The 14,693-nt window shown below is 38.8% G+C and overlaps 1 protein-coding gene across 6 annotated transcripts in view; it reads left to right on the forward strand.

Moving 5' to 3' along the window:
• The window catches only part of IPO11 (importin 11), a 212,120-nt gene extending 201,277 nt beyond the window's left edge, over positions 1–10,843 (forward strand). For 5 of the 6 annotated variants that reach the window (XM_045061184.1, XM_023256975.2, XM_045061173.1 and 2 more), the window contains one exon: positions 9,471–10,843. In XM_045061184.1, coding sequence (XP_044917119.1) covers positions 9,471–9,635 — 165 coding nt within the window. In that variant the 3' untranslated portion in view covers positions 9,636–10,843. Of the gene's footprint in view, positions 1–2,420; positions 3,429–9,470 lie in introns of those variants that run through there. The other variant, XM_045061204.1, reaches the window with a different exon arrangement.
• Positions 10,844–14,693: the final 3,850 nt, after the last annotated feature.

Consider the following 14,693-nt stretch of genomic DNA (forward strand, 5'->3'; position numbering starts at 1 on the left):
ACTCTGAATTAGGAATAGAGTAATAGGACTCTTTAAAAACAATTGTTTAATGTTTATTTATTTTGAGAAAGAGCAAAAGAGAGCAAGTGGAAGGGCAGAGAGAGGGAGAGAGAGAATCCCAAGCAGGCCCGAACTCCCAAAACGTGAGATCATGACCTGAGCCAAACCAAGAGTCGAATGCTTAATGGACTGAGCCACCCAGGGATCCCTAAAAAAAATATGACTTTAACGTGATGTTTTAAATGACTGTTTGAAGCTAAGCACAAACATACCACTGTTGAGAATGATCTAAATGAGAGTGTCACCTTCTAGAACAGACCCCTGGAATCTCAATATGATAGTTTTTTTTTTTTTTTTCTTCTCCTCAGGGAAAGTACAAAAAGAAGATTATGAGTGGGTGTGTAATTCACAGAGTCATTCAGGGATGACCCAGATATATTGATGATTCTTCTGTCTAGTTGGAGAGAAAAAGAATGGGTTATGACACATCTTTTTTGTTCACATTCTGTTGACTGGGAGTTGTGGTCTATCTGGGTACCTAGGAAGCAAGATAAAAATTTTTGGTGATAGTCTGTCACATAGAATTTTTAGCCAATGTAGTGAGAAGAACAAGCAAGGGTGTATTTGAGTGAGTGTAGGTATTAAGTATTGGCAAAGAAAAAGCAAGTCATTAGTCATTTAAATGAATGTTTATGCCAGAAAAGTCCAGGAAAATCAACAAACCAGCTATGAAGAGTTTAACAAGGTAACCAATTAAATGATAAACATGTAAATGTATGTTGCTGTTACTAGCAAACCAGTTAGGAAAAGCAGGCAAAGTCCAAATCCTTATAGTGTGGATTTTATATGCCGTGTGATTTGGGGAATCCTTTGGAATTCTAGAGTCAAAAGTAAGGCGCAAAAGAGCATTAAACTTTTGGATGGTGAAGGAGTCAGACAGTTAAAAAAAAAAAAAAAAGGATCCTGACATTCTCTGTTTTGCATACGCTAAAGCAAAAGGAACCCAAAAATGTCTCATTGAAACCAAAGGAGAAAGAAAGCCCTGAAGAGCATGTAGAAGTAGGTGGTGGTCTATGGGAATCAAGTCTGTAGGGCTTGGAAGTACCAGTCGAAGAGTTTTTCAGTGTCATGTATTTTATTGAGTCTTACTTACATTTATTTTAATGAATGTGAAGATATCTATAGAGATTTTTGTTGGGTTTACTTGAAATCTTAGTCCTTAAAACCATTTTTTCCAAATTTTTCTTTAGCACTCTTCCTCACTCAAATATGTATCAGATTCTTATGAGCTTTTAATTTTTTTTTTCAACATTTATTTATTTTGGGGACAGAGAGAGACAGAGCATGAACGGGGGAGGGGCAGAGAGAGAGGGAGACACAGAATCGGAAACAGGCTCCAGGCTCTGAGCCATCAGCCCAGAGCCCGACGCGGGGCTCGAAATCGTGGACTGCGAGATCGTGACCTGGCTGAAGTCGGACGCTTAACCGACTGCGCCACCCAGGCACCCCCCTTATGAGCTTTTAAAAATTCGAGTGCCTGAAACCAGTTACATTAGAATCTCTAGAAGTGGGACTTAGACATCAGCATTTTTTAATATTCTACAAATGGTTCCCAGTATGCTGCTAAGGGTGAAGAACACTCTGTAAACATATTTAGTTATATTGCTGTGAGTTTCCTTTTCTCTTTAGAATTTCTTATTTTGAGTTTTAAATGAAACAATCTTATGTAAAGGGGCACCTGGCTGGCTTAGTCATTTAAGGATCCAACTCTTGATTTTGGCTGAGGTCATGATCTCAGGCTTCATGGGGTCGAGCCCCGCATTGGGGGATGAAAGTGCAGAGCCTACTTCAGATTCTCTCTCTCTCCCTCTCTCTCTCTTTGCCCCTCCCCCGCTTGCACACATACTTTCTCTTTCTCTCAACATAAGCTAACAAAAAAAATGTACATAAAAGGTTTAGTCTGTGCCTAGTACATGTCCTGTTTGCAGTTGGAGTTTAGTAAATGTAGATAGAATATTTTGATTGCTGTTTAATCACTCTGATGAGGAACATTCCCTATGGAAACAAATGTGAAGAAATAAGATGTTCTGTTGCTCATATCTGGGCTTGGCATATTTACTTTGGCTCATTGATTAAATTGTGTGTTTTGCTCACGCTTACTTTGTAGATTTAAAGCACCTTGGAAGGCATAACCAAAATAAGACTGAAACTAGAGTAAAAATACCCAATTAGTAATGGTCTGGGACTGATGGAGAGAAAAAATAATTATATCAGAAAACCTCGGTAATAAGCTAATTGCTAAATTGCAATTGCATTTTTGTCCCTGAGACATGTATGTATGCATTGTTACTTTTATCTCATGATGTCTGGGTTTCAGTCGTTCTAGACATAGCAATGTAAAATAGATCCTTTATTTACAGGTTCGTCAAATAGAAATTGTAGTCTAAATTCCTCGATGGACAGCTACAGCAGGGATGATAAAATCTCACTGCCTTGGAATTTGGATTGCACACTGGGTTTAATTAGTGACTGAATTTGCATTGTTGAGCCTTATTGATGAGGTGGGCTCTGGTTGGCATCTACAGAACTCAAACTCCTTGGTAAGCCACTGGTTAGGAGAGTTTATATCCAACAGATTCTAAAAATTTAGATGTAGATGTATTTCAGAAATTGTCAATTCCCTATATGAAACAGAGGTCAAAGAAGGGAATTTCAAACCAAAGATATTTCAGTCGAACTAAGAACATTTGAAGACCACAGGGTTAAATACATTGTCATAGGCAAATTTTCCTTTAAGATTTTTGGTCTGTTGCGTTGCTAGGGTGGTTATACATAATCTACCAGGTTTCATGGAAAGTATATCACTGTTCTTACAAAAATCTTCTGTAATTTTCTAGGGTAGGAAACTTTTTCTCTCCAGCAAAATTCCAACCGAAATAACTTTACAGTAAATAATTTCCAAAAAATTATCGTGGGTCTATGGAGGCTTATAAACTGAACAATAATATGAAAGGCCACATGACCTAAGAAAAAGAAAGGATTCAGCTGTCAAATTCCTGCTGGGTGAAACTGCTGATTAATGCAGTGAAATGTTTTTTCGTTTTAAGGAATCAAAATCTCAAAGAATAAGAAATGGACATTCTGGTAAGTGGCACCACAGGAGCTAAAATCTTGTACCAACTCTAAAGACTAACCACCTTATGGTTTGAAGCAAACGTCAGAAAGCTATAATTACCAACAGAGGAATCTGATACACAATTCATCCAGAACCATTCTTTCTTAAAGTAATAATTTCAAAGTCAAGGAATACCAAACTACTTGCTTATTAAAATCCAATGTATGGACTTTTGAAGTGAGTCAGAATATTAGCACTTAATTTATTTGGCATTGTCTTGGAGTCAGGAATTCTGGGTAACTATCTTCTTTTTTTTATTATTTTTTTTTATTTTTTTTTCAACGTTTATTTATTTTTGGGACAGAGAGAGACAGAGCATGAACAGGGGAGGGGCAGAGAGACAGGGAGACACAGAATCGGAAACAGGCTCCAGGCTCTGAGCCATCAGCCCAGAGCCTGACGCCAGGCTCGAACTCACGGACTGTGAGATCGTGACCTGGCTGAAGTCGGACGCTTAACTGACTGAGCCACCCAGGCACCCCAGGGTAACTATCTTCTAATATCACAAATCTATTATAAGGGTTCTAATTTTATCTTAACCATTTTAATGGAAATATTTAAATATTATGTCCTTCCTTGGAGGGTGAGAGAGCGGTTAGGCATATGGATGTAATGGAAAGAGAACAAAACCAGGAATTTGGAAGTCTGTATGCCAGTTCTCCTGTTGTTATTAACTTCAGAAAAATCAACCTTGAATGTCACTCACAGCCTAGGGACATCATTTTTTCCTCATTTCAGAAATGAACTTGCCAGCCTTGCTATTTAGATGCTCTATAGTTCAACACTTGGGTAAGTTATGGCCACAGAGGGATGTACTTTTTTAGCTTCTTAGTACCTCTTTTTAAATTTTATTTGTATTTTTTAATTTTTTTTAATGTTTTGTTTTGTTTTTTTTATTTTTGGGAGAGAGAGAGAGAGAGAGAGACAGAGAGACAGAGAGACAGAGAGACAGAGTGTGAGCAGGGGAGGGTCAGAGACAGAGGGAGACACAGAATCCGAAGCAGGCTCCAGGCTCCGAGCTGTCAGCACAGAGACCGACACGGGGTTCAAACTCACGAACCATGAGATCATGACCTGAGCTGAAATCAAACACTTAACTGACTGAGCCACCCAGGCGCCCCTTTTAGTACCTCTTTTTAAATATATTATAAAACTTGTTTAGTGTAGTCTCTCTTCTCAGTTTTCCTTTGTTGCCTGTGCGTTTAGTGTCATATTTTTGAAATCATTGTTATGCCCAGTGGCATGAAGCTTTTCCCAAAATTGTGGCTTTTTTTCCTAGGAGTCCGAGGTCTTATGTTTAAGTCTCACTCATTTTGAGTTGATTTTTTGTGTGGTGAAAGAGAAGGATTTCATTCTTTTTCATTTGGATATCCACTTTTCTCAACACCATTTGTTGAAGAGACTGTCCTTCCATCACTGTTTACTTTTGGGTGCCCTTGTTGAAGATCAGTTGACTATATATGTGTGGAATTATTTCTGAACTTCCTGTTCTGTCTATTGCTCTGTATACCCAACATGGTACCTGAAATCCTAGTCAGAACAATTAGGCAAGGAAAAGAAATAAAAAGAATCCAGATGTTAAGGTAGAAGTAAAACTGTCCCTTTTTGCGGATGATGTGATCTTATGTATAGAAAATACTAAAGACCTATTTAAAAAAAATTGCTGGAGCTAATAAATTAAGTAAGGTTGCAGGATACAAAGTCAGTATGCAAACTTCAGTTGTATTTTCTGTACTAAATGAACTATCTGAAAAGGAACTTAAGAAAACACATCCCACTTAGAACTGCATCAGAAAGAATACAATAGCTGATCATAAATTTAACATAAATACAATAATTGAGCATACATAATACACTTCAAGGAGGTGAGAGACTTGTACCTTGAAAACTACAAAACGTTGATGAAAGACATTAAAGACACAAGTAGATACTCATATTCATGGTTTGGAACACCAGATATTAAGATTTCTATACTACGCAAGGCAATTTTCAGAGTCTGTGCACTCTGTCAAAAATTCCAATGGCATGTCTTACAGGAATAGAAAACACAATTCTAAAATTCATAGGAACCATGAAAGACCTTGAGTGGCCAAAACAGTCTTGAAAAAGAATAAAGCTGGAGGCATCACACTTTCTGATTTCAAAATCTATCACAAAGTAAATAAAACAGTATGGTACTGGCATAAAGACAGACACCCTTTTTATTTTGGAAGAGTTTTAGGTTTTCAGAAAAGTAGCAGAGGTAGTACAGACCTTTCCTTCTCATGTGCCCCTCACTCCTTTTCCGTAATGTCAGCATCTTACATCAGAGTGCATTTGTCAAAGTTAGGAAACCAACATTGGTATATTATTGCTAACTAAACTTCAGGTTTTATTGAGATATCGCTGGTTTTCCACTAATGCTCTTAGTTGCAAGATGTGGTCCAGACTACCAAAAATTGCGTCTCATCTGGGTCCGTTTTTAATAGTTTTGTGTCTCTTCCCATTACTCCCGGTATTTCTGTATTGTCAGCTGGGCCTCAGTACTGTTGGCTTTGTTTTTTCTGTAGAGGGTTTTTACTTTCTCATATTTGTACATCTGAGCAAAGATAACCACACTTGTTAGATGTGTTCCAAAGAAGAATAAACAATTTCTGAATTTGTAAGATTCTTCTGTGATTAATTTGTTTGAATTTGGGAATGTGGATTACCAAACTGTTTGGGTCTTTCACCTCCGGGAAATTAATTCCATGCCTCCCAATATATTCTTGGTGTCTGAGGTTGCCAGATACTAAGCTCACTCCGGTTTGTGATGTGTTGCTGTCCGTGACCCCTCAGTGATAACATCTTGCAAAACTGTAACATCACAACCAAAGTAGTCAGGATATGGAACATTTCCGTGGCTGCAAAGACTCCTCATTTTGCCCTTTTATAATTAAACCCACTTCCCTTCTGCCTCTGATACCTCCTTTAGTTATGAATGACTTTTTTTTTTTATCAAAACCTGGATATTTTTGGTTTTATTAGACTGAATCTTACTGCAAATTCTGTTTTAGCCACCTTCTTTTGACAGTGCTGTGGCAGAAGTGGCTGTGCCACTTTGTTACTGTCAGGTGGGTGCAGAAAGCCAAGTTCTCCACTCGGCCCCTCTCCCCGTGAGAGGAACTGAAAGTTCAAGCTCCCCAAGTGTCGCCACACACACGCTATTGGGAGATGGGTGGTTCGAATCCTTTTAACAGCCTGGTGTGAGTAGAGGTGGGGCCATAGTTTAGTCTTGGTGTTGGGCTGAGTGAAATAAACTAGTTATCTAAAGTTTTCTGTCTTGCTTTGTGGTCCCTTGGGTAGAGTGCAGGCTTTTTGTTGGAGCCTTTTTTTGGTCTACATTTGTTACCATGTCCAGGTTGCTGGCTTCTTCAGGCCCAAATTTGGGGTATATGATGCAAGAAGAAAGCCTGGGACTCAGTACTGTGTCATTCCTTCAGTTCTGGGTGTCTCTACACACACAGACACACACACACGTAATGTCCAGGAGTTGTAGTTGTACTTAGCTGAAAGAATTAGAAGAACATTTTACTCTATTATTTTGGAATTAGAAGTGTACTTCACATCTACTTTTGCAGTGTGGTTTTCCAACAGCAGAGTTATCTTCCTAATTATAATTTGCTTATTACATTATAAAATTAATTATTTTCTCAGGAGCATACCACCTGATGAACATGTAAGCTTTCTGTATTTTTTCACGTTAAATCATATAATTGAGTTTATTATGTAATGTGGGCATTATTTATATAGTATATATGTATAATACTGTATAAAAGCAACAGTTGTGAAAATGATATTAGTGACTTTAGTGTTTTTTAATTCTATTGATGGCACTGTAACATTCAAAGAAATGATATCTGGAGTTTTAGTGGGTATGCAGCAGTGATTTTTCTTGAGAGAATCATTTTATTAATGTATTTCAAAAAACTTATTCAAAAGAAAGTATTGGGGCACCTGGGTGACTCAGTCAGTTAAGTGTCTGACTTCGGCTCAGGTCATGATCTCACGGTTCTTGAGTTCGAACCCCTCATCTGGCCTGTGTGCTGACAGCTTGGAGCCTGGAGCCTGCTTCAGATTTTGTGTCCCCCTCTCTTTCTGCCCCTTCCCTGCTCATACTCTCTTCTGTCTCTCTCAAAAATAAATAAGCATTAAACAAATTAAAACAAAAAAAGAAAGTATTAATAGCTGTGATTTATGACTATCTACCACAAGCCAAAATCCACATTTATTTGCTAACATGACATTTTTAACTGAAGAAAATAGTTGTTGTGGTGGTTGTTTTAAGATTTTTTAAAGATGTGCATTTGGAGATCTTATGTGTTTTGTTTTCCCTTCCTTCTCCCTTCAACAACTTTTCTTTCAAAAGAGACTAATGGTTGTTTTTTTTTTTTTATCTTTGCATGACTGGTCAATATACTTTAAAAAATACTGTACTGATGCCTTGGATTTAGTATGGCAGTAGTTTTCCTTTTTATTAGTTGAAAGTTAAAGGGTGGAGATTTGATACGTTAACTGTTTGCAGTTTTCTATAGCAGATTGAAACAGGATTTAAACAACCCTTCTAAGCTCATTTCAGTAGTTGGGGTAACTTATTTGAACATCAATTTCCAGCTCAGCTCTGTTTCCCTCATATTGTAGCAGATGGTTTTAGTTACAGATAGTTCATGATATTTCAACAAAGTGCACATCCTCTTTAGCAAAAAATCTATTTCATAGTAATGAAAATAATATCGAACATTACTGCATTTTGCTTAAGAGAACATTTACTTTTAAATGTTCATCTTCAATTTCTGTGCTTTTTGTACAGTGATATCTTCAGGCTTGTGAAGGCAGGGGTTTGTGTTGAGAGTTCTTTTCTCCTGTTCATCCGCAATGAATACTGAATGTATCCTTGCCTTGGATTTATCATGTAGCTCTGGAATGGTCACCTAAGGGGTCTCATTTCAAATTCATGCCATGTATGTCTCTGCCTCTCAGTTAGATTTTCCATTTGTGGTCATTATTTTAAAATTTCTTTAAATTGCTCAAACAGCACATGTGATTCAATTGTTTTATCTACCTAAAATTGAATATCCGTAAGGAAGGACAAGAGTTTCTGTGCAGCCATAGTGGGCACACACATTCATGTATTTTACTGACGCCTTGCAGATGTTCACCTTTATTGATAATGAGAGAAATGTACAGCTTAAAGTAGAGTGTATTATTTTTCACTTCATAAATTATAAAGCATTTAAATAATGGTAATTAATACCAGTGGTAAAGACAATGTCACAAGCTGTAAACTCTCATACCTTTTACATTTGTACTAACTGTCGGAAAAACAACTTGATAATGTGTATCAGGAGTTATAAAATCGTCTGTGTCCTTTAGTAATTCTTCTAAAATAGAAAAAGGCATAAGGAAGTAATCTGATATGTAGAGGAACAGTGCTTGTGATAGGTTATTCAGGAAAATTAGTTAAAATTGTATTTTAACTATACCATGATCATTTCAACACACCTATAACCAAAAAGATGATAACATATATAGATTTAGAATTCTTAAAATGTGTTAGAGTAGAATTTTCAGTTGACATACAAATGCAAAGAGCAGCACTAATTGTATATATTGTGATATTGTGTATTTGTGGATCACATGCACAGAAAGGCAAAGGAGGCCACAGTGTTTTCTGTTGTGATTGTTACTGTTAGGAAGTAGAATGGTGGGTTATTTTTAATTGTATTTCTTTTGTTTTCCAAATATCCCAGTGGGAGAGGAGGGGTATGTGCTTGTTTTGGTTTTATAAATGTTTTTCTTTATTATTTCTGTCTCTGTCTCTCTCTCTCTGTTACCAGAAGCACGTAGTAAGTAGCAGAGCCGTCCAGGATAGGGCGCTTTCCTCTGTCAGCCCCAAGGGCCTCCCTGAGCTGCCTCAGTAGCACCTTATCTTCCTCAGAGGAGCCCTGGACAGTTGTGTTGAAATGCTCTTCGGCGTGTTCTGTCTAGAATACTTTGTACCAGGTTTCAATTCTTTACATGGATGAAGCCTGAGCTGTTGAAGAGTTGGGCTAATCGGGCAACTTAGGCTCAGAGGCCCTAGGGAACCGAGGATAGACAAACAGTGAAATTTCCTTCGGCAGACTTTTGCACGGTGTGACTATTTGACGATCTCTTGTGAGAAGGGAGGCAGAAGCAGTCGTGCGGCTGCGGAAGGGATTACAGAGATTTGTAGTCCCGTGTAAGTGGGAGTTGTGTTTGCCTCGTTGACGCAGTGTGGCCCCTCTCTGTCCCATAGCTGGCTCTGAAGGACCCGGTGCACACAGTGTCGCTGCAGCAGTTTATCTACGAGAAGCTGAAGGCGCAGCAGGAGCTCCTGGGAGAGCAAGGCTTCCAGTCCCTCATGGAGACCGTGGACACGGAGATCGTCACCCAGCTGCAGGAGTTTTTGCAGGGCTTCTGAGGGCGAGTGGCGTGTGGCTGCCTCCCCTTTCTGAAACAAGCCAAGGACCCCAGCCTGCCATTGGTGTGTGCCAGCCTGCTGAGAGGATGAAGAACTCCCTCGTGTATGCCTGTAAAGAAGTGAAGACCATACATTTTTACTACCAAAATGAGTGAATAAATGTAAATCCCGCACAACTAAAATCACAAACCTATTCCTCAAAAGAATTTAATTTTATATTTAAGAGGGGCCCCATGTTTACTAGATATAGATTTGATGACACTAGCTGCTTAGTTTTCTGTTAAGAGAAGACACCGTTTGATTACCTTTTAATCATGTGCTCTTAACGCTTGAGAAGATGAAGGTTAATGTCTGCTCTGTTTTTCTGCAACCAGAAGTATTAATTTGGCTGCTGTATCCCTTTTTTAAGCTAATGAAACTGCAAGTTTGAAAAATGGCAAAGCTGTTCAGATGATGCAATTAGAGAAGGGTGTGCACCGGGCAAAAATATATAAATAGTGCAAATATATATTACTAAGGTTATCTTGCAAGGGAGTTGCTTTCATCTGACGTAGAAAATGTGTTTTATCAAATGCTTTTATTTTCATTTTAGTAATTGGATACAAAAATTAGTGAAGGGATTTTTTTCCTCGTTTTATTTTCAGAAATTACCTTTAGTGTTTAAATGCATCTCGTAAGGCCCGCGGAAGGGAACCTGTGGTACTGCGGCCCCGGGGGAGACCTCTTGCCCCTTTGTTCCTCCCGGAGGCCGGAGGCCGGGCGCGGACAGCAGCCGCCACCCCACAAGCCGTTCTGTGCTGCAACCCCCACCCCCACCCCCCGCCCCGCCCTACCTGCCCTACCAGGTCCCAAGGTCCTTATGCCTCCGCACAGTCAGGATCCCCCGGGGCACCACACCGTTAGGACAAGTCTTCCTTCCTTATTCCTCCAACACGCAGTACCAAAAAAGGGGAAAAAGGAGAAAATAAAGCCTTACCGTTTCACTTGCCATTTATTGTTAAGAAACCTTTAAAGCATTTTTTAGGAAATACTCAAAGCAAGGTTGGGAAATGTCTGATCTTTCTATAGAAAGTTGGGTACAGTATATGTAACTGCAGGAAGCCCACTGCCCCTTTGTAAGCTGTGGAACCCAAAATGTACGGAACTACTTGGTGTTTTGAGCAAGAGAAAGAAAATATGGTCCAAATTAAATTTTCCAAAGATACCTACCTTTGATTTGTCTGACTATTTTTCCTGCTCCATGAAAAATGAGTTGGTAAAAATTGCCCCATGGATTTGAAAGGGATGTTTTCTTCCAGACCCTGGTGTTGGTCCTGTCCTAGTAGGTGGTGGTGCTGTGTATAGTAAATCCTAGCTACTGTTTCACTTTCTCTTTTCATTTAAAGACCAAAAGCTTCTTTAATGTGATCATTCTTAACCATTATTACTCAGTTCTCAGGACTGATCTAAGAAGAAGAATTTCTTTTTGTTGACGTAATTATTTTCATTTAAGGCATTATTCCCAACGTTACCAGAAATTCTAAACGTGCCCCAGCTTTTCACTTATAGTGAAATAACTTCTCTTTCCAATTCCTGACAGATTTCATTATAGCGTTATAGCAAATTTTACTAAAATAGCTACCTTGCAGAAACAGTAAAAAACTTAACCTCAGGGAAAGAGTTTGGTTCATTTTTTAAAAAAACTGAAATGTTTAAAATAGGCTTTAAGTAGGAACACTAAGTAACATTACTTAAGGAATATTAAGTAGGAAATGTTTAAAATAGGTCAGAAAAAAATCATGTATCTTGAAATTTTAAGTGTTCAATTAGACATAAAATACACGTGTTAATTTACAGAAGTATATTCATTAATGCAGCCTATGGCACACATTTGGACAAAATGAGTCCTCTCAGCCAGGCCTCTGGTTGAACTGTGGCTCCTGATCATTTCTCATCCATAAACATAGCTTCTTTTCTATTTATTTTATGTTCCAGACACTTCTCCCATTCCTCCCACAAAGGCACGTGTGGCCAACAAGGACATTTTCAAGTTTTCATGATAAGTGGTCCCTTGTCCATCTGTCTCCTACCAGTCATTTTAGAGAAACCACATCATTACATGTTAAACACACATTGTTTCCCTGGAAAAGCTTCACCGTAGATCCTTATTTACTGATTCCTTTATTCAACTAGTATTTGTTGAGTTCCTGTTTTGTGCCATGGTGCTACACTGAATTCTGGAGTTAGAACAGGGTATTTACCTGACTAAAATTTTATAAATCAGTGGGAACACATACCTGCCAACATGACATAAAAAAAAAAAATAGTGGATCTAATGGAAACATATGTCCTAGAGCAGCAGGAGTGCAGGGCAGGGAGATCAGATACAGAAGAATGATCCTGGCACTGTATAATTTGATAGTTATTTAAAAACTCTTAAACACTGTAGTTTGGTGAGGTTATGGAGAAGTCACTGCCACTAGGCTGGACTCGGGACCCTGTGATGTCAAACTCAGAAGCACTTGAAATGACTCTGACGTGCTATCCCTGAAATTTTGGAAATGTTGGAGCTCGACAGCCTCACAACTGATCCCTTATTCCATGAATTGAAACGTAAGGCTCACATATTGGGGGTAGTGGTCTTCTGTTCTACAAACCTTATAAATCCCACACAGAAATTTATAAGCTTTTGGAGAACTGATAAAAGAAAGACCAGAGCTGTCTCTCATGAAAAACAAAAATACTTTCTTCCCTCAACTTCAGGAAAAACATTTTAATCTACAGAAGCATCGAGAGACTAGTATAATGACCAGTAGTATATCCTTTATCTGAATTCACTAAATTGTTTAATTTTAACACATGTATTCTCTCCATACACACCCCCACATATGTATAGCATATATATACTTATGCTGAACCTTATGAAAGTAAGTCAAAGACACTCCATTCCCCCATACATTAGAAGGGCCATGCAATAATATGTAATAAGCAATTCATATTCCAGTTTTCCCTAATGCCCCGAAGATGTCTTTTATATGCTGCCCATTCATTTTATGATCCAGGATCCATTGAATGTTTATTCATTGCATTTGGCTGTTCAATTTTTAAATCTAGGATACTCCTTTTAACATACCATTGACTTTTTTGAAGAATCCCAAACAGTTGTCTAGTAGAATGTCCATTATGGTCTAGTGTTCTAATTGTTTCCTCATAGTTCGATTCAGATTAACATTTGTTGGCAATGAAACTCCATCATTAATGTTGTATACCTGCCCTGGCATCACATTCTGAGGTATGTAATGTCAGGTTGTCTCTCCGTTCGTATTATAACAGTTAAGGTGGTCATAGCCAGGCCTCCCCATTATAAGGATAAGTTTTCAAAGAGAACTGTAGAGTCCTAGAAATTTCCAGTGGTGGTTTTGCTGCTTTTGTTGGTTTTTGTTTTTACCCTGGAGTCCTTAACCCACTACCAGCTTGCCTTTTCATTTACAAAAGGTTCTGCAATTTTATTTTAACCTAGGGAGGTCATGCGGCTGAGCTATGGAAAAGGTATATTAAACCTGGTATGAGTTTTATCAACCTTTATAAGTTCTGAAAATCCATTATTGTTATGGCATACCTGTCAGCCAACATCTATTTCTCTTTCCTTTTTTTTTTTTTCTTTCTTCCCCTCCACTTCCTCCTGTTTTTGAGAGGTATGTAGATCTTAGTGAATGCCAGTATAACCTGAACTCACACACCACTGAACAGGAAGAAACCAAGACAAGCACTGCCTTCCTATTTCTCATTTGAGTTTGTAAGCTGTTTGCCAAGAGACAAAAAAAAAAAAAAAAAATTTTTTTTTTTTTTACTTTACAAATGCTTTATCATGTTTGCTCTAGGCTTAAAAGGCAGAACCATTCCAGACTTTAAGGAGTTTTCTTTTAGTTTGGTTTAGGATGAGAAGCCCTTGTACGTTATCAGCTGGCAAAATGGGGAAAGAAAATGTAACAATCATTTCTGGAAATGTGAGGCTTTGATCTTGGTACCTCTATAAGACACTGACATCTGAAAGAGCAGTTTAAGGTCACCTTTTTCTCCTTAAGAAATGCACTCTGTCCTGATCACATCCAAATTGTACAGATCCTGACGTCCCGTGAAGGGGTGTACAAACTGATCCATCTAGCCCTGGAAGTTTGAAGTTAATCCACAGCCAGTGCTGTTTTCTGAGTTGAGTGTTAGAGGCCTTGGGTGAATACCCTAATACCCAGGGCTGTAGCTACTAGTCTGAATTTCTCCATCTTTACTTTGGGGCAGTTGAATTCCTGGCCTGAGGGACTCCTTATGGTCTGAAGCACTTGGATAAAATTCAAAACTGAGACGCATTGGCTACATTTTCTCTTGAATTCTTTCTTACCGTAACAAGTAGAGTCCCCAATTAGCCAAAGATCTTAACAAGCAAGATTTGCTCCTGGTTCCAGCTAATGCCTGCAGCCAAAGCATTAGGGCCGCTGGAATTGATTCAGTCCAGTGTGCTTTGAAGAACTGTCTAATCCAGGGAGGAATGTATCGATGTCTGGTCATCCGGCCCTCTTTCCCTTCAAAATGAAGTATTGATTTTCATGCCACTTTAATTTCCCAGTAGGGCAGAAATGGAATGGAAGTAACTGCCAGAACAGGTATGAGTCCAGTGAGGCTTGGCACCTTTATATCTGTCTGGCACCGGGCACATGGTTTTAAATTTGGAAATTGGCTTTAGGACGAGAAGTCTGCCAGTTGGGGATTTTTATTGCCAGGGGTTAGAGAAGAAAAGGCTGGAGATGAGACTGTGAGTAGACCTTGAAGTGAGCTCTTCATTTTTCTCAGTAGCTTGAACCGGAAGCAAGATCACTGTCTCATTTCAGAAGGGGCAGGCCATTCTCCCAGGGCTCTCCAGGCTGGCCCAGAGTGACTCCCCTCCCCACCCCTCCTTTTTAGTGAACTCTGCAATTTAAGCAGTAATCCAGAAGAGCAACACTTTTTGATGGACAGGAAGTTGTAGCTCATAACCACATACACCGAGCGCAGAAGTGTATTGACAGCCAGCCAGAGCAAGAAAGT

This window comes from Felis catus, chromosome A1, assembly GCF_018350175.1.
Source record: "Felis catus isolate Fca126 chromosome A1, F.catus_Fca126_mat1.0, whole genome shotgun sequence".
Lineage (NCBI taxonomy): Eukaryota > Metazoa > Chordata > Mammalia > Carnivora > Felidae > Felis > Felis catus.